This window comes from Prionailurus viverrinus, chromosome A3 (assembly GCF_022837055.1).
Source record: "Prionailurus viverrinus isolate Anna chromosome A3, UM_Priviv_1.0, whole genome shotgun sequence".
NCBI classification, from domain to species: Eukaryota; Metazoa; Chordata; class Mammalia; order Carnivora; family Felidae; genus Prionailurus; species Prionailurus viverrinus.
Window position 1 is genome coordinate 103,604,305 of NC_062563.1, and position 19,541 is coordinate 103,623,845.

General features: G+C 50.1%; 1 protein-coding gene across 1 annotated transcript in view; it reads right to left on the bottom strand.

Annotated features, from left to right (window-relative positions):
* Nucleotides 1–19,541, bottom strand: part of FBLN7 (fibulin 7) — a 50,020-nt gene that overhangs the window by 1,774 nt on the left and 28,705 nt on the right. Inside the window, exons 3-7 of the mRNA XM_047854604.1 lie at nucleotides 18,070–18,240; nucleotides 5,980–6,105; nucleotides 2,825–2,965; nucleotides 1,722–1,859; nucleotides 627–765 (exon numbers count right to left, since the gene is read on the bottom strand). Of these exons, the coding sequence (XP_047710560.1) occupies nucleotides 627–765; nucleotides 1,722–1,859; nucleotides 2,825–2,965; nucleotides 5,980–6,105; nucleotides 18,070–18,240 (715 nt within the window). The remainder of the gene's footprint in view (nucleotides 1–626; nucleotides 766–1,721; nucleotides 1,860–2,824; nucleotides 2,966–5,979; nucleotides 6,106–18,069; nucleotides 18,241–19,541) is intronic.

The following is a 19,541-nucleotide window of genomic DNA, read 5'->3' on the forward strand; positions in this document are numbered from 1 at the left end:
GTCAATTCACTCTAAAGACAATGCTAAGGCTCTTGTGATCTCCATTTCAGAAGAAAATACGTGCATTCTGTGATAGTTGTAGTTATTCTCCTGAAAGGCCTCTCACCTTTGGAAAACAAAAACTACTACGTGCTGAGATTCCTGAAAATCAAACCTCCTAATCTCAGAGGAAGAGCAGATTAATATAATGCAGAGTGACTGGAACCTACCAGTTACCAGCCATGTGAACACGAGAAAACGATCTTCTCCCAAATCTGTGTAATACGTCTCTGCCTCCTGGTAATGTGACCACAGTGGTCTTCCCTCCAGTGGCCCCCACCCCCAAAAGTGCTGCAGCTGGGTGGCTAGAATTCAGTCATCCTCCGTGTCAGCAGGGAGCACTTGGAACTGTACCCCTATCGGGGCAAATTGGGTTCTTGCTGCACAGAGCAGCAAGGCATTAAATGCAACCACCGAAGGGAAACGGAAGCTCAGAGAAGCCAGACTCCCAGCTCCCGCCTTCCATCTTTCCTTGGATATAACTGTACCTTTTCCTAAGAACTGAGGTAGAATCTGGCCCACCCACCCTGGGAGGCCTGGCTGAGGGATGTATGCACCCGGCCGTGGGTGGCCCTGGCTATACTTACAACGGAGACGTCTTCACGTAGCTCACGTTGCCGCTGCCCTCGGGGCACTCTGGGCTGACGCACTGGAAGCCTCCACCGGTGTTGATGCACATGGTTCCCCGGGGACACACGTGCTGGGGGCTCACACACTCATCGACGTCTGAAATAAGGGACACCCCAGGGAGGGTGAAAATCCTGATGTCCCTTCTGTCACAAGACCACATGAAAAACCTCAACAGGCACTGGAATGTGGTGAGCTTTCTAAATACCTAAAACTTATTTTTCAGATTAGGAAACCGTGTCATCCTTAGTTATTTGAAATCCAGCCCCCGTGGAAGTGCTGGAGAACCCTGCTGGGGAGCTCGCCTCCCCGGGATCCTGTCCTTCCTCAGGGTAGACCCGTCACAGACGTGCTAGAAGCACAGAAGCATTACCAGTCACAGGTCACAACACTTCTCTCAGATCTGCTGCCTCCTCAGCCTGAGCGCCCCAGAGTCTCCCCTCGATGGCTATTATCAGGCCCTTTAGGAGCCAGATCTCCGGAAAGCCTTTCTACTCCGCTCACCTCACCCCAAATGCAGATGTCCTCACTCTCCTTACAGGAAGTCTCTGCTGTTGCCTTCACCCCAGCTGGAAGCTGTTTCTTCCCAATCTGCACAATCCTACCTGGGCCTGCCTTCTTGAGTACTTGTGGGATTGATGGATGGATGGATGGATGGATGGAAGGAGGGATGGATGAATGGGGGATGGATAGAGGGAGGGAGGGAGGGAGGGAGGGATGGAAGGAGGGATGGATGGATGAGCAGATGGAGGGATAGATGGCTGGAGGGAGGGAGGGATGGATGGTTGGTTGGGGGATTGATGGACGGAGGTGTCTTCTCCTTCCCCAGTCCCAGGTTACTCACTCCTCTGATCCCTGCAGAGCCCCTAGTGGGGCTCCCACCAGGATGTCACTGGAGAGCCACCTCTTCTCTCACATTGCACTTCAGGCCATGGAGACACCCTCTGCCTTCTCTCCTGCTCCTTCTCCCCCAGTGGCTAAGAGCTGCTGTTCGAGACCAGCCAGGTTCTCTCTTGAGCCCTGCAGCCACCTGCCTCTGCAGCAGCATCACTCACCCTCACAGCTCTTCCCGTCGGCCATGGTCTGGTACCCGCTGGGGCAGGCACAGCGGTAGGAACCCGGGGTGTTCACACAGGTGTGCATGCAGAGCCGGGGGCGTCCCTCCTGCCCATAGAGCTCGCATTCATTCACATCTGGGGACAGAAGTGCCCAGTATGAGCGGGAGCCATGTGGTGAACACCCACCAACCATGACCCAGGATGGCCGCACCTCAATTCCTGGAGGGGATGGCCACTGTGGCTAAGTGGCTGGGCCTGGTGGGGTAGGGAAAGCCCGTCCCCAGCAGAGCATCCAGAAGAAGAGCAGGTGTGCTCCCCTTCCTCCCAGTCAAGGGCCCACAGGGCCGAAGGGAGGGGTGAGAGGGACCTACGTGGTAGACCCTAGATGGGTTCCTCTAAGGCTGAAGACTAACAGAAAGGACCCCGCAGAGGCTGGCAGATCGGGCCAGCAGCCCAGACTATTGGCTTGGATCACAGCCGCACCTCAACTGGCCTCATCTTTGGGCATGGAGTAAGAGAGGCTCTCATTTCTGCTGCTGTAAAATGAGGTAGTTGGCACCAACCGACCAATTCTCAGGTTTGGGCCTGCTTAGTTTGAGTGGTTCTTAGAAGGCACTTTGGTATTAGGAGAGGTTAGCTGCAGTGGCTGGGTCTGTAAAGCTAAGTGGAGAGGGGACCAGGGAATTGGGTCCCAGACCCCTGCACAGCTCAGGGGGCCTGTCTCGCCAGCACAAGGACTCAAGCTCCTCTCTGCCGGTGTCACTGCAGCTGGATGGAGGGGACAAGGGGCCTCAAGGCCCTTCTAGAGGAGTGTCCGTGGTTTGAATGGCACCGTGCTCGAGTTCTGGCATGGGAGCAAGTGTAGGCACCCATGGCTGCTTTCTCCAGTCTGGATTCTCACGATGGCCCCTAACGTCTAGTCTCAGCAGCCATCAGGTCGACACTTACCTAAAACGCAAAGCGGGTCGGGCTTTCTGAGACTTTGCCCGTCCCCTGCGCTGGGTCGGGCAGCAGGAGGGCAGGGCGGTGGGTGGGAGCCCCGTCCTCGCTCCCCCACCCCCCCAAGTCCCGCCCGCTTCCGGGACAGAGCCCGCGCCTACCCTGGCAGACGCTGTCGCCCGCGGCGGCGCCGCTCAGGTGGAATCCGGCCTCGCAGCTGCAGTGCTGCGCCCGCTCCACCTGCGCACAGCGCGGCGCGCGGCTGAAGGCGGGGTCGCCGGCCACGCTGCCGTCCGGGGCGGCTGCGGGGACAAGACACCCTCAGCGCCCGGCCCTGGCGCACCCGCCGCGCGCCCGACCTCGGGCAGGGGCTGGGAGGAGGGCCGGGCCGGGGGCGCGCCCCCACGTCAGGGCTTACGCTGGAGTCGGGAAGGAAAGACAAGCCGTTAACCAGAAGCCCGCAGCCGGGCCGCAGCCGCCCGCAAATCCCAGGGCAGGAAGCGCAGGCCACGCGGCTGCGCCCAGAAGGACCGCCGCGGGGTCAAATCTCCGTTTTCCCTGCAGAAGGCTTAACACACCAGCATGCTAACAGTGATGCCTGGAGTTTGAAACTAGGGAATTTATTTATTATTTTTATTTTGAGAGAGAGACGGAGAGCGCGAGCAGGGGAGGCGAGGAGGGAGAGAGAGAGAGGGAGGAAGAGAAGAGAAGAGAAGGAAAAGACCCCAAGCAGGCTCATTCAAAGGCGGGGCGCCATCCCCACAAATGGCGAGATCATTACGCCAAAAACAAGAGTCAGAGCCTCACTGACTAAGCCACCTAGATGCTCCTAAAACTATGAAATGTAAAACACTACTTTTGGGGGGTTCTTTTTTGTTGTTGGAATTTTTATACCTTTCTAAGGAATCTAAGCTTTTCATTTTTAAACCAAGGACATCAATTTTCCAATCAGAAGAAAAAAATCTTTTTAATTAGCTTTTGAAAGTTTTCAAAAGATTTGCAGCTTTTTACGGTTAGGGGAGGTGGGAGAGGAACGGGTGGTGAAAGAAATGGCGCTTGAACCTCTTCAGCGGGGACACAACACGGGGTGACCCCATTTATGCAAGGTCTTCAGAGTAGTCAGATTCATAGAGAGCATGTAGAGTGGTTGTGGGGGAGGCTGGGAGGGGAGGGAAAAGGGAAGTACTGTTTCAGGGGCAGAGTTTCAGTTCTGGAAGACGTGGTGAGGGCTGTCTAACCAATGTAAATGCACTTAATGCCTCTGGCCTGTACCCTTATAGTGGTGAAAATGGTACATTTTATGTTGTATATATTTTACTATAATAGGGAAAAAGAGGGGAATGGATTTTTTCAATGTTTATTTTTGAGAGAGAGAGAGAGAGAGAGAGAGCACAAGAGGGGAAGGGGCAGAGAGAGAGTGAGACACAGAATCCAAAGCAGGCTCCAGGCTCTGAGCTGTCAGCACAGAACCGGACACAGGGTTCAAACCCATGGACTGGGAGATCATGACCTGAGCTGAAGTCGGAAGCTTAACTGACTGAGCCACCCAGGCACCCTGAGGTGAACGAATTTTAAAAAGTATTCAGAGAGGGGCGCCTGGGTGGCTCAGTCGGTTGAGCATCCGACTTCAGGTCAGGTCACGATCTCACGGTTTGTGAGTGTGAGCCCGGTGTTGGGCTCTGCGCTGACAGCTCAGAGCCTGGAACCTGCTCCACATTTTGTGTGTGTCTCTCTCTTTGCCCCTCTCCTGCTTGTGCGCTCTCTCTCAAAAATAAACATTTAAGGGGCGCCTGGGTGGCGCAGTCGGTTAAGCGTCCGACTTCAGCCAGGTCACGATCTCGCGGTCCGTGAGTTCGAGCCCGCGTCAGGCTCTGGGCTGATGGCTCAGAGCCTGGAGCCTGTTTCCGATTCTGTGTCTCCCTCTCTCTCTGCCCCTCCCCCGTTCATGCTCTGTCTCTCTCTGTCCCAAAAATAAATAAAAAACATTGAAAAAAAATTAAAAAAAAAACATTTAAAAAAATATTTAAAAGATATTCGGAGAGGGGCTCCCCCTCAGAGCTAGAAAGACACGGGCAGAGATGATGGGAAGGAAGGCTCCAGGCGAGCAAGAACCGGGCCTCTGCTGGGCTGTTCGTGGAGACCATGAGGACATCCACTGGCTTCAGACGCACCTGCCCACTCCCTCCTCCCCTTCCCTGGGGAGGTTCTTGTCGTGGGGAAATCTTTACATATAAAGTCGCACCTGAGGAGCAACTGCCTACAGGTCCTGATGGCACCAACCCTGACATGTGGGGTTTAGGACACTCAGGGTCTAGGGCCGGCACATTTGGCTTGAAAGAAGGCCCATTTCTTGTTCTCTCCTGTTTGTAAGTAGGAGGAGAGGCGATGGGACTGTTTCCACAGAGAGCAGCTCCCCGGATGGGAGCTGGAAGGAGGCCTCCGGGCTCTTGGGAAGGGCAGCTTCATTCCGAGAAAGCACCAGCGAGGCTGAGTCAGCTGAACAGAACCAAGACAATTAAGCGGCAGCTCTCTGGGGGCAAAATATTTAAAACTGGCCTTGGACGGAGTCTGATGCAAGAATATCAAGTACCGACAAAGCTCCTACTCTCTGGACACTAGCGCTAACCACCAGTTCCTCCTCCTCCCCACACCGAGATTCCGCACCGAAACCCAGACAACCGGACGGGACACTCCAGGGCTTTCTGGCAAAGAAAGAGGACAGCTTTAGGATTTGACTTTTTAATCTAAGAAACGTTGGCTACAGCACAGTGGGGGGACCCTCATAGATATCTTACTGGATTATCTTGCCATCTGTGAAAACAGCCACTATGTGGCCTCTAGACCTGCTAGCTAGGGACGTGTTGGGACTCAAGATGTGGATAATGAGCTTCCCACCAGTCAGATGTCTGGTGCACAGCTCTGAGGGTACTTTGGCCTGTATCAGTAACTGCTGATTTTGCTGGGAGCATCAGAAAGGAAGAGCCATTCCGTTGATCTGCAGAGGAAATGCTGACCGAGTGAAGGTGGAGCAGGGAAGCTTCTCAGGCCAAATTCCCAGTCTGGGGAGCTCTTACATTAGGGGTCAGTACCTCCACCTGCATTTTCTTACATGAGAAGGATCAAAACTCCGGTTACACAGGAGACCTGCATTCCATCTCAGATAACCACCGCAGGAACTGGAGGGATCAGGGGACAGAAAGCCCACTCTCCAGTGGGGAACGGAGCTCCTGACACATCTGCGTGTGGTGACCCGTGACCAGGGTGCTCCTCTCTCCACAGTGGAACGTCCTCACCCAGCCCCACGGCGGCCACGTACCTGTCTGGGCCTGGTGCTGACAGTGGCTCCCCGTCTTCCCGGGAGGACAGATGCATTTGTACTGGCTGACCCCTTCTACACACGTGCCGCCATTCTGACAAGGCTGGCTGGAGCATTCGCTCATGTCTAGGAACAAATAATTTTCAAATAGAAGTAGTTGAGTTCTGATTCTAAAATGAACCCAAACCAAAGATGGGTTACTTTTCTTTACATGGCAGGAGGACTTCGGCTTCCACTCTCCCGCCATTCGGCAAGCCACATACCCTGCCACACACCAGGAGCTTGCCTGGGGCTCTGCCTGCAGGAGCTGGCCCGTCAGCCAGCCACTCTCCACCAGAGGCACCATTTTCTAATTTACAGGGTGGACCACTGCATGAACCCACATTGCCTTTGAGTCAAGCTGTACTGTCCCCAACTCTGCCCTTAGCAGCCAGCACCCAGGAAGAACACCTTTGTAGGGGAGTTGTAAGAGTGATAGACGGTCCATCAGTGTCCGGAGAAGGGGAAAACCAGCTCTCTCCAAATTCCCACCCGGAAGCTCTCCTGTACTCATTTCCTGTGCAACCAAGGAAGACTTTTTGACTCTTGACACTTCCTAAGTGGTGGAAAAGGGAAATGTTCCTTGCTCATACACACAGCAGTCCTGTGGGAAAGCAATATATAGAAAGAGATATAGATTTAAAAGTTTAATGGATTTCTCTCTGTGTGGTAGGATTACAGGCAATTGTTCTTCATTTACACTTTTTTTCTACTCTTTCATTTTCCCACAACGACCTTTCTCACAATAAATTTTCTAATTAGAAAAAAATAATTTTTTAAAAACCCTCAGGCCACATCTGCGTGTTATGAATCCTTAAGCCCAGTCTTTTTTTTTTTTTTAATGCTTATTTTTATTTTTGAGAGAGAGAGCTCGAGTGGGGTAGGCACAGAGAGGGAGAGAGACACAGAATCCGAAGCAGGCTCCAGGCTCTGAGCTGTCGGCACAGAGCCTGATGCGGGGCTCGAACTCATGAACCATGAGATCCTGTCCTGGGCCAAAGTCGGACGCTTAACCGACTGAGCCACCCAGGCACCCCTAAGCCCAGTCTTTTTTGTTTGTTTGTTAATTTTTTTAAACATTATTTATTACTGAGAGACAGAGTGTGAGCATGGGAGGGGCAGAGAGAGGGGGAGACACAGAATCTGAAGCAGGCTCCAGGCTCTGAGCTGTCAGCACAGAGCCCGATGCGGGGCTCGAACCCACAAACTGTGAGATCATGACCTGAGCTGAAGTTGGACGCTTAACTGACAGAGCCACCCAGGCGCCCCACCCCTAAGCCCAGTCTTAAAGCACAGAGAGCACAGGCCCTTTCTACCAAAGAGAGAGGTTTGTCAGTTCACTGAGTTGACCACAGCATCTCAGGAAAGGAAGCTGGAAACCTCTCCTTGTTGGCATATGAGCATCCTTTCCTGCTGTATCTATCAAGAGGAAGAAAGGGTGCTTTGCTCCTGATGAGAACAGCAGCCTTGCTGTGGGTGGGTTGGCTGGGATGCTGGCTTCCCTTCTGCCTCTTCAGAGCTGGGATGTTATACAGACTATTGTATGGTTTCTGTTAGTTGTGAAAGGACCCAGATCATCCAAATGCTGCTTATCCTGGGGAAGGAGCTTTTTCAGCTTCTCAGTAACCTCAGCCTGCTTGTGTTCTCCCCATACGTTCTGTTCTCAGATGACTGGTCTCTAGGAATGTGTCTAGAGTGACACTGTACACAATATGCCACAGAGCTTGGAATTCCCGCTTCTGCCCATTGCCTGCCCCCAACACTGCTGTCTAGCAGAGTCTGAAAGCAAGCAGACCACTAGGCCGTGATGTTGTGGGCCGAGAGCCAAAGAGTGTGAACATGAGTAGCCTTCGATTTGGCCCCAGTGGGACGAGCGCCATTGTCTCTCCCCTCTGATCCTCCAGTGGAAGGGACCGGGCCTGGCTGCACCTGGTGGCACAGGGGGTTTGGGGGGGGTGGTGGTCATCAGCTCAACAGAGAAATGTACAGGTGGCCCAGGACTCTGTTCTCTGTCTCCCCATCTGGATCTTGTTGCCCAGGATTTTCATTTCTAGACAGGCTCCATACAGACGTAATTTCTTATCTTGGTACATTGTGAGAAGCATTCCATGGCCCAGTGCCCAGTCCTGGTGCCCCATCTATGTCCTGATCGAAGTCTAGCTGTCATCACATTCACATCTGTCCCAGGCTGTGCAGGGTGGCTTCAGGGCCGTACAGAGGGCATGGGCAGAGGCTGAGGGGAGACTGTCTAGCCAAAAGCATGGCAGATGATCCTGTTGAACTCTGCTGTTTAGTGAGCACTTACTATTTCCCGGGAGCCGATCCACATGTTTTACGCACATGATCTGCTCTCTTCCTGTTTATTTATAATCCTTTCCTGTGTTCTGTCATCTCGTTTCAGATTTTCCATTTCTCCAATCACTTCATTTCTGAGGCTTGCTAGTTTTTATTTGTGCTGTCCTTTCACAGTTTTTATCTTTTTCAAATTTCTTTCAGCTTGTTTAGAAATACCAGGTAATAGTCTTCATCTATTTTATGGCCAGGTCTTTCTGGCATTCCCTCAGTATCTGTAGAGACTTTTTATTCTATCTTTTTTTTCCCTTATAACAGTTTGTATGGGATTTGACAAGAGTCCTTTTCTGTTACTCATGTTTAGAGGAAACACGTTCTCCTATATGGCCGGTCCAGCCTCCTGACTGTCCACCTGGCGCTTCCGTGGCTGTTTTCAGTGTGGCTCATGCTTTCTCTGCGCTGCCCGCTTTGTGCTCCTCTCCCGCTCCCTGGGCCATCCCTTTCGTGTGCACTGACATTCTTTGTTGAGCCATTTGGATCCTCCTCCCATTAGAGTCTCCTCAATATCAGGCTATGTCCTGGGAGGTTTCAGGAGTTCCTAGGGGCCAGTGTGCTCCAGCCACCGCGACTTCCTGTTGAAAAGCCAGCCCAGGAAAGCCAGGACTGGGGTGGATCCTAAGAAGATGATTAGATTTCAAAGACCAAGAAAAAATCCTTTGGGCATCCAGGCGAGAAGCCCAAGATACTTATGGCAGCAACAGCAGAATCAGCTACGACGGAAGACACAGAGGCATATTTAACACACTCAAGGAAAGAAGACGCAAGACAGGCAGGTGATGTCCAAACTGGCGCCCAGTGGGAAAGCTGCACTCTTTCTGAAAGAGCAAGAACTCGGGGGATTACCCTCAGCGCATCCTGAGGAATAGGCTGCAGAGCCGTCTGCACGAGGGCAGCAGTAAGGCTCCCCAAGGCACAGCATCATGAAGGACGGCGGATGGCTCGGGCTTCCCCGCAACGGCGTCTACAGCTGTCCGGCCGGCACAAAACAAAAGTCTTTCTTGGATCTCATCAGGCCTCTGGAGTTCACTGCCAGTTTTTAAGAAATCAAGAGGCAAGGGACGCCTGGGTGGCTCAGTCGGTTGAGCATCCAATTCAGCTCAGATCATGATCTGACAGTTCATGTGTTCAAGCCCCACGTCAGGCTCCATGCTGATCATGCAGGGCCTGCTTTGGATTCTCTGTCTCCCTCTCTCTCTGCCCCTCGCTGCCCCCCTCTCAAAAATAAATACACATTAAAAAAATAAAAAAAAAAAAAGAAGAAATCCAGAGACCAAAAATGTACAAACCTGTAGTTATGAGATAGATAATACTGAGGCTGTGATGTACAGCATGGTGACTGTAGGTAACCCTGCTGTGTTGGTAACAGGGAAGTTGCTAAGACAGTAGATTCTCACCACAAAGGCAAAACCATTTCTTTTCTTTTTGCGTGTGTATATAGGAGGATGGGTGCTAAGGAAACTTGGCGTGATGACCATTTCACAATGTATGTAAGTCAGGTGGTTATGCTGCACACCTTAAGCTTAACACAGTGCTGGATGTTAATAAAACTGAAAGGAAAAAAGAAAGAAAGAAAGAAAGAAAGAAAGAAAGAAAGAAAGAAAGAAAGAGACTGGAAAATCATGTTAAATGACCCCACAGGGATGCAGCTAACAAAATCAAGGCTGTGGGAAACAAACCATTTTCTTCAACAAATAAACTGGAAGAGACTGAGGCAGGGTGGCAGGAGGAAGGAGGAGGAAGGGGAGGAGACTGTAGACTAAAAAGGAGTAAGAGGGGCGTCTGGGAGGCTCAGGAGGTTGTGTCTGACTCTTGACTTCGGTCCAGGTCATGATATCACAGTTCTGGGATTGAGCCCCGCATGAAACTCTGTGCTGACAGATCAACCAACTGTAATGTGTGGCTCTTATGTGGACCCTGGTTCAACCAAAGTGTTAAAAAAGCATGAGGCAACTGGAGAAATTTTTACCCTAACTAGGTATTTAAAGATATTAAGGAATTTGCTGTATTTGAGTGTGTGAGGATCGTTATACCATTCTTTCTACTTCTGTGCATTTAAAATTTTCCACAGTGATGGCACAAGAACAGACACTCAGATCAATGGAACAGGATAGAGAACCCAGAAATGGACCCACAAACATATGGCCAACTAATCTTTGACAAAGCAGGAAAGAATATCCAATGGAATAAAGACAGTCTCTTTAGCAAGTGGTGCTGGGAAAACTGGACAGCAACATGCAGAAGAATGAAGCTGGACCACTTTCTTACACCATACACAAAAATAAACTCAAAATGGATGAAAGACCTCAATGTAAGACAGGAAGCCATCAAAATCCTCGAAGAGAAAGCAGGCAAAAACCTCTTTGATCTTGAATGCAGAAAACTTCTTACTCAACACGTCTCTGGAGGCAAGGGAAACAAAAGCAAAAATGAACTACTGGGACCTCATCAAAATAAAAACTTCCACACAGAGAAGGAAACAATCAGCAAAACTAAAAGGCAACCGATGGAATGGGAGAAGATATTTGCAAATGACATATCAGATAAAGGGTTAGTATCCAGGTTCTGTAAAGAACTTATCAAACTCAACACCCAAAAAACAAATATTCCAGTGAAGAAATGGGCAAAAGACATGAATAGACACTTCTCCAAAGAAGACATCCAGATGGCCAACTGACACATGAAAAAATGCTCAACATCACTCATCATCAGGGAAATGCAAATCAAAACCACAATGAGATACCACCTCACACCTGTCAGAATGGCTCACATTAACAACTCAGGCAACAACAGATGTTGGCGAGGATGCGGACAAAGAGGATCTCTTTTGCATTGTTGGTGGGAATGCAAGCTGGTGCAGCCACTCTGGAAAACAGTATGTAGGGTCCTCAAGAAATTAAAAATAGAACTACCCTACAACCCAGCAACTGGATAAATTGGATAAAGCAATTGGATAAATACTAGGTATTTATCCACGGGATACAGGTGTGCTGTTTCAAAGGGACATATGCATCCCAATGTTTATAGCAGCGCTATCAACAATAGCCAAAGTATGGAAAGAGCCCAAATGTCCATCAATGGATGAATGGATAAAGATGTGGTGTATATATATACAATGGAGTATTACTTGGCAATCAAAAAGAATGAAATCTTGCCATTTGCAACTACATGGATGGAACTGGAGGGTATTATGCTAAGTGAAATTAGTCAGAGAAAGACAAATATCATATGACCTCAGTCATATGAGGACTTTATGATACAAAACAGATGAACATAAGGGAAGGGAAACAAAAATAATATAAAAACAAGGAGGGGGACAAAACAGAAGAGACTCATAAATATGGAGAACAAACTGAGGGTTACGGGAGGGGTTGTGGGAGAGGGGATGGGCTTAATGGGGAAGGGGCACTAAGGAATCTACTCCTGAAATCATTGTTGCACTATATGCTAATTAATTTGGATGTAAATTTAAAAAAATAAAATTAATTTAAACAAAGATAAGTTCTATTTAAATATATATGTATGTAAAAGAACATAAACAGTCCTTTTGATTCAGTAAATTTAGCTTTATGGAAAAAAATTTTTTTCCACTGCAAAAAATGTATTAAGATTGTTTGTCTTGGCATTATTTATGATTACAAAAGCCAGGCACAAAAAATGGATAGTTCAGTAGAACTAGAATAGTTCCCTTAGGGGGAAGTGCTTTGTAATCACTGAAGGTCATGTTTGGGAAGGAAGAGTTAATGAAGACTCACTTCTGTTAATATCTAACCACAAATGTTGGATATGTAAAGCTTGCATATATACACCTAGATAAAAGTCTGGAAGGAAGTTCTTAGTTTTTTGTTTGTTTTTTTTTAACATAATCCCTCATTCACTCATTCGATCAGTCCGTAAATCAGCCAGCCAGTCACTCAGTAGCTAAGTGGCTACTGTATCAGAGGAAGCTCTTTCTCCTCAAATCCTTTTCTGAAGGTCTCTGAGGAAAGGACTCATACAGTGACCCGTGCTCTGCCCTGACTGCAACATAGCCTCCCAAGCACCCGATCTGGTGCCTCAGCCCTGCTTTTTCAGTCTCCTGAGGTTTGTCTACGTGGGCTCCTCCTGTCTCCTGTGCCTTTGTCTCCCTCTGATGTCTCAGTGCCCTTCAGGCCCTGAGCCACTTCCTTTCTGTCTCTACCCTCTCCTCACTGGTACCCTTAGCACCGTCTGTAGAACTAAGTATGTCACCAGCTCCCTCCCTCCCACCCTCCACCTGACCTCTGTGTTGGGAAAGGCAGTCTCGGGCAGTCTTTGGAGCCCCACTTGGCCGAATAAAAACAGGCCTTGGGACTGGACCGCTTCCTTAACATGAGGGAAAGAGCCCACGGCCTGTGCAGGGCTTACCACCGCCTGGGGGAGACTTCTTTCCCTGTTTCGGGTTCCAAGAGTATTCTTTTGTTCTGCTTATGTGTGTATGTCAATGGCCCTCAGCTCTCAATCTTTCAGACTCCGTGGGAAGGGGTTGGGGGTCCTTCCCCTGCAGCAGGAGAGGGGTACACACCCGAGAACTGCCCCGTGTCAGCTGCTGAGAGAGACCCACCAGCCACGCTGGACCGGCGCCCACTACCGAGGCTGATCTCGCTCTGTCTCTTCCCTGTGAGAGCCAAGTGTGGCTCCATCTGGTGCCTGACCGTGCTGTGTGTTCCTGGGTAACTCTAATACTAAGATGCAGTGGGCAGAGGCCGAAGAGTCCCCGCTGGGAATGGTGATACGGTGTTCTGCTCGATGGTATCCATGGGTTAAATTAACGGTTCTCCACCAGGATGTTGTACAGACATTTTAGCTTAATGTGTCCAAAATGAAGCTCTGATCAATGACCGCCCCCCACCCCAAGCAGGGTGGTTAAGAACAAACCTACACTTGTCGCTCAGTGTTCAGTATCTCTGGTTTACAGGTTTTTTTTTTTTAATGTTTAATTTTGAGAGAGAGAGAGAGAGAGAGAGAGAGAGAGAGAGAAAGCACAAGCAGGGGAGAGGCAGAGAGAGAGGGAGACACAGAATCCAAAGGAGGCTCCAGGCTCCGAGCTGTCAGCACAGAGCCCGACACGGGGCTCGAAATCACGAACTGTGAGATCATGACCTGAGCCGAAGTCGGCCGCTTAACCAACTGAGCCACCCAGGTACCCGATCTTCAGTATCTCTGTAAATGACACCATGCACCCCGACCTTCAAGCGGAGTTGGGGAGCCTGGACTTCTCTTTCGTGTAGACACCCCACATGGGTTTAATCATGGAAAGTTCCATCAGTTCTGTCTCTAGGTTTACTTTCAATCTCCTCTGCCGTATCTCACCCCTGGACTTCAGTAGCCCCCTAAGTGGTTATCCGGCTCTATTCCTGTCACCTCCGGTCACTTTCTACACAGCAGCAACACACAAATCCAATTACCATACCTCTCTCTGTAAACCTGTTTATTGTGCCCAAACTAAAATCCAGCCTCTGCATGGCCTCCAAGGCTGCAAGAGCGGGCCTGTGCGTCTCTCTACCTCACCTTGCTCACTCTCAGCTCACACCTGTTCCGGGAGCAAGGTCATGTACTTTCTTTATTCGTTTCCTCAAACATACCAAATTCTTCCCTTCCTTAGGTCCTCTTTGTATCTGCTATTCCCTCTTCCTGGAACAGACTCTTCCCCACGCCACCCACCCACTCACCCGCTCATCACATGACTAGACCCCCCCCCCCACCCTTTCACATCTCTGCATCCCTGTGACTGCCTCAGAGAGGTCCGCCCCTATTCCTGCCCCCATCATATTTATTCTCAGCCCCTTCTTAGATCCCTTCAGGGCACTGACTGCACACCCCCATTTCTTTACCTTTGCATTTTCGTCTCTGTTTTGCTTGCTTCCACCTTAACAGGTAAGCCCCACGAGGTTGGGTAGCGTCTCTTAGACTCAGTGCGAATCCTTAGCACTTGGTGCAATCTTTTGTGCGTAGCTGATGTTCGATGAAAATTGGTTGAATGGATGAATAAAGGTTAAAAAGCGGTGTTTTTTGAAGCCTCGGTGGCTCAGTTGGTTAAGTATCCGACTCTTGATTTTGGCTCAGGACATGACCTCATCATGGTCACGAGATTGAGACAGAGCCCTACATTGGGATTCTCTCTCTCCCTCTCTCTCTGCTCCTCCCCCATTCCACCTTTTCTCTCTCTCAAAATAAACATTTTTTTTTTAAAAGGTGGAGGGGAGGGGATGACTACCAAAAACAATTCTTTTTTCCCAGCATAGGAATAAGAGAAAACGTTATTTATTTCCCTCAAATTTTTTCTTTGGTTACCGATGTTGTTAAAGTAACAAAGCCCGTGGCTATGATTCTCCCAATTCAGAAAGCTTCAAATCTTAAAAACATACCCTTCCAAGAAAGAAAGGAAAAAAGGGAAATAATCCAGGAAGCTAAATGGCTGCTTTCCATTCTGGAGCTCCAGAGCCTACCTCTGCCCAAGGGGCTCTTTTAATGGCAGGATTATGTGTAATTTCCTTCTATGCCAAGTTGGGTTCATCACCTTCTCTCCAAGCAGCTGACTGTGGATGGGGTGAGGGGCAATTATTAAAGAGCTGCTAAATCTTTCACTGTCTCTGACATTTTGGGTCTTGAAATGAATCCCCTGTGATTAAGAAGATTCTTTTGCTTCTGTGGTCACAACACAATGACCACAGGACTGCGCATATGGAAAATGAAGCGGAGGCACGCGTCACGAAAATTCTAGGGCCACCGTGAGGGGTGTGTGTGTGGAGGTCACTGGATTTTTCAACCCCAGCCCAAGTCCTGCCCACACTGTTAACACTGTTACAAGAGGTCACCAAACAACAGATCGAGGCTCTATTTCTCCTTCTTGACAGGCTTGGGTGGAATCCCTCTGAGGCTCTTATTGGAGACGGCATCCATTAATCAAACAAATTCCTGCTGAGGACAGAAGCGTCCACACAGGCACCCTAACCCGAGCTGCACCCTGGGCGGTGACAGATCAGAGTTTTCTTTCCCGCCACCAAAGGGTGAGCCCCCATACCTAGTTTACACTTAAACAGATGAGAAATCCATCTGAGATCTCCGTGGGGACTGGAGACAATCTTTCCCGGGCTTTAGATAGTAAATGTGGCCCCAGTAGAAGTCCAGGGTGGGCTGTGCCAAGCAGTCCTCGGCATGGAGGTCAGGGAAGGACACATGGCCAGGAAGGAGGCTGAGGGAAAGGGGAGACAAAGAACACGCGGCAGATCTGGAATGAGCTCACGGGTGAGAGTCAGGAGGTGCACTACATTGGACAACGAGGAGGGCCAGGAGACTTGCTGGCCACACTTGGCATTGGTCCTCCACGGAAAGTCTGATCTCCACATCTCAGGAAAGGAGACTGCTCCGTGCAGCTGGTTGCCCTGATCTTTGTAAGGAAGGGCTAGCCTGGCCTTCCCAAAATGTCAATGCAAGTGTAAGTGAGCAGGTGCGGGAACGTCTTGCCTGGCCAGTGGTGACAGTCAGGACACAGCCCCGCTGTCGGCTTATAGCAGGCAGCTACTCTGATTGGTGAGGGCCTAAAATGCATCAGCGCTTCAAAGTTTTCAAGATCTTTTCTGCTTCTGGCAGTGGCAAGAACCAGTAAAATGGTGTTTCTCGAAACTTAATGTCAGAATCACATTAAAAATGTAGATTTCTAAAGTCCCATCTATAAAGGTCTCACCCGACTCAACGGGTCTTTTGAGGCCTCAGAGCCTGCCGTTTATAAGCTTTCTCGGCGATGTTGGAGCACCTGAAAGTTCGAGAACCACGGCACACATGTCATGATTCACTAGGACGCTCTTTTCCACCGAGGGGTCCTGCTGCAGGAAGGCCGGACACTATTATGTAATTAGTACGTGCAAGCTCAAGACGGAGCTGGCACGCAGATGTGCCTAGGGTCCTCTGCGGAGGCGCCCAGTCAAGCTGCTAAGATGGAGCTGGGCTGCGGGGAATGTTTTGCATTCCAACCCTCGTCAAGCCCCTATGCGGCCCTTTGCTCAAGCTACTCCTTGTGACTGTGTTCCTGAACCTCTGATGTTCCTTACCCATTTGCCTACAAATGCATTCTGCCAGCTATCCCTTCTGATGAATGCGTCTTTATTTAAACCACATCGTGCTCGCTGTAAATGCACGTCACTACTGAGACCGACTACGTGGACAATACCCGAGCAAGACAGAAAACAGCACATGGGCAAAACCTATTTCTGTACCCAGCACTGCTGGGAGAGTGGGCTGGTGTGGCCCTTTTAAAGAGCAGCACGGTAGTGCTCGGTTCAAAGGAAGTGAGCACACAGCCAGCTGTCCCCTGACTGCAAACCCAAAGAGACAGCCTGGAGACAGAGGGGAGATCAGAAGACCTTGCCAGCACCATTTATGGCAGTGGGGACTTGACTGCCATCTGGGCCTCCATGGTCAGGGGCATGGTCAGGTAAGATGTAGGGGGCACCCCGCAGAGGATGATGTGGCCGTCGGAGCACCTGAGTGCCGCCAGAAAGAAATCAACTGGGGTCTGTCATTCAATCCGTAAGTTAAAAATACAGACACTCAAAGCAATGATAATGAGATGTCGTTGTGTTCTCACCTCCTCTGCTGCCATATTTATCATCCATAAGGTGCTTACCCTGGATGGAGACTTCTCAGGGTCAAGGGTAAATCCAGATACTGGCATTTTCCTTGGTGTGTTTGCCAGTGACATGGCTTGTATTTCTTGGCTGGTTCCCAGCCAGGTCTGAGAGCTGGTACCTGTAATCAACCTTAAAAGCATCTGTATTTCCCAAGAGATAGAAAATAGAAGTCTAAATCCACGAATGTGGTTCTGGTTGCCCTGGGCTCCGGAGGTCAATCCACACGATCTGTCTTTAGAGATGACATATTTTCTAATGTTCCTTTATGTTTTCAAGTTATTTATGCATTCAAAGTCCTCTCTACACTGCCCTTGACAACATACTTATTTATGTAATGTGCATTACCCTTTCAACTCTTGGGTAAAATCAGGGACATTCTGTCCCAGCAGATGTCCTATGCCTGCTTTAAAAACGACTGGTGTCCATGACTTTCTAACCATATTCTTTTGAAAAGCCCAGAGATCATGCATGCCAAGTCTGATTTTCCTCTACATCAAGAAAGTACTGCTGTTGAGCTGAACACAGAGAGAAGAGAAACCTTTTCATGCCTGCCCTCCATCCTAGTAGTCTCTCCTGGAGCCAGTCTACACCAAGTCCCAAAGCAGACACAAAAGACACTTGAGAATTTCCCTAACCCTACAGGTCACCAACGGCCTTGCAAAATACAGCCCCAGAACATTGGTAAGAACCCATCACCAGTGTCCAGAACAGAGCAACGTGCTGAGGAGCATAGACTCTGGGGTCAGAGTGTCTGGGAGTGAATCAGTTTAGCCTGCCCCCCAGCTGTGTGGTCTTGGGTAAGTTCCTCCACCTCTCCATGCCTCAATTTCCCCATATGCAAAAAAATTGTTGAGAGGGTTTGGCAGAGCTCACACAGGCCAGCCCAGGCCTGGTGTGGAGGTGAGTCATCGGGCATGTTGGCCACTATTCTGCAGAGGAGGAATGGTAGAGGAATCAGGCAGAAAGTGTCCCAGGGGATGACCCTTTCTACCCAGCAGAGCCCTGCTGGGCTGCAACGGGTCCAGCCCAGAGAGGTGGGAAGGAGGGGCTGTACCTCTGCAGTGGGGCTGCTCCCCCGTCCAGGTACCGTTGGGAAGGCACACCACGCTGCTGGGCCCAACCAGCCGGAAGCCAGGGTTGCAGGTAAAATGGACTTCGTGATCCACTAAGTACTTGCTTCCAAACTTTCTGCCATCCAGAGGGGCGTTCAGAGCAGGGCAGGAAACTGTGAGGACAAAAAGAAGGACCGTGGTCACTCAACCTCAGTTGAGTTACAACATCTCAGTTACAAGGCTTCTCATCTTCAAGTGCTCCTGTGCTGAGTGCCTCCTCCAGGCTGTGCACAGTGCTGGGCATTTTTAATGCTGTGGGCCTGGGTGATACGTGCCCACTCAGTGAAAGATGAGCTGGCACTTTAGAGACGTTGAGTGTTGTGTGCAGGGCTGCAAAGCGTGGGGGGGGGGGGGGGGGTCAGAACTGGGACCTCCTCCTCCCTAGGTGTGGCTGATCTGCCCACTCCTGCCTTCTCGGAACTCTAGCCTCACCGGGTTTCTTAGGCCTCCTGAACAGGCCCGGATCAAGCCTACCTCTAGGCCTTGGCTTTTGCTCTTTTCTCAGCCTGGAATGTTCTTTCCCCAGAACTTCTCCTCTTTGGCTCCTTCTCACTCTTCAGGTCTGAGCTCGAACGCCAACCCCTCCCAGAGTGTTCTCTGGCCACCTTGCTTAGCTAAACCATCCCCCAGGCACTCTCTACCCCATGAGCTCACTTTGCTTTCTTCTTAGCATATGTTATTGTTGGAGTTGACTTCTCTATGTATTTGTTTCCATGTTTGTTGTCAGTCTTCTCCCTCCAAATGCAGTTCGAGAGGGCTGGGATTTTGCCTGGCCTTGCATCCCTGATGTGGCCCCAGCATCAGCCTGGTGCCTGGCACACAGTAAGTGCCCCCAAAATAATTCTTGAACAAACGAACCAATGAAAAATTATTTACTGAGTGCTTACCATGTGCCAGGCACTATAATAGGCATTTGGTATAACTAGTGAACAAACCAGACAAAACCCAGCTCTCAGGAAGTCCCCTTCTAACAGGGGCGACCATGGATAACCAAGGTCCTTAAGCGGCAGGCACAGTGTGAGAAGAAGTGGTAAGTGTCATGTAGAAGATAAAAGTAGGGAGTAGTATTGGGGATGACAGGGGAGGGGACCAATTGTGAATGTGGTGGTCAGGGTAGGCCTCACGGGGGCAGAGGTGAAGAAAGGAAGGCATAACCATGCAGATATCCAGAAAGGACAGAGGGAACAAGTCGGTGCCCAGGCCCTGTGGTGGAAGTGTACCTGGCAGGTCTGAGGAATGTTAGGGAGAGCTGGAAAGCAGTTGGGGATGAAGTCAGAGAGGCAACAGGGAGCGAGAGAGGGTTTGAAGTGAGGGTTTGAGGTGAAGCACGAGGTGGCCGATTTACACATTAATAGCACCAGTGGCTGCAGCCTGAGCATGAAGGGCCGGGTGTGAGGGAGGATGGAGTGGAGGC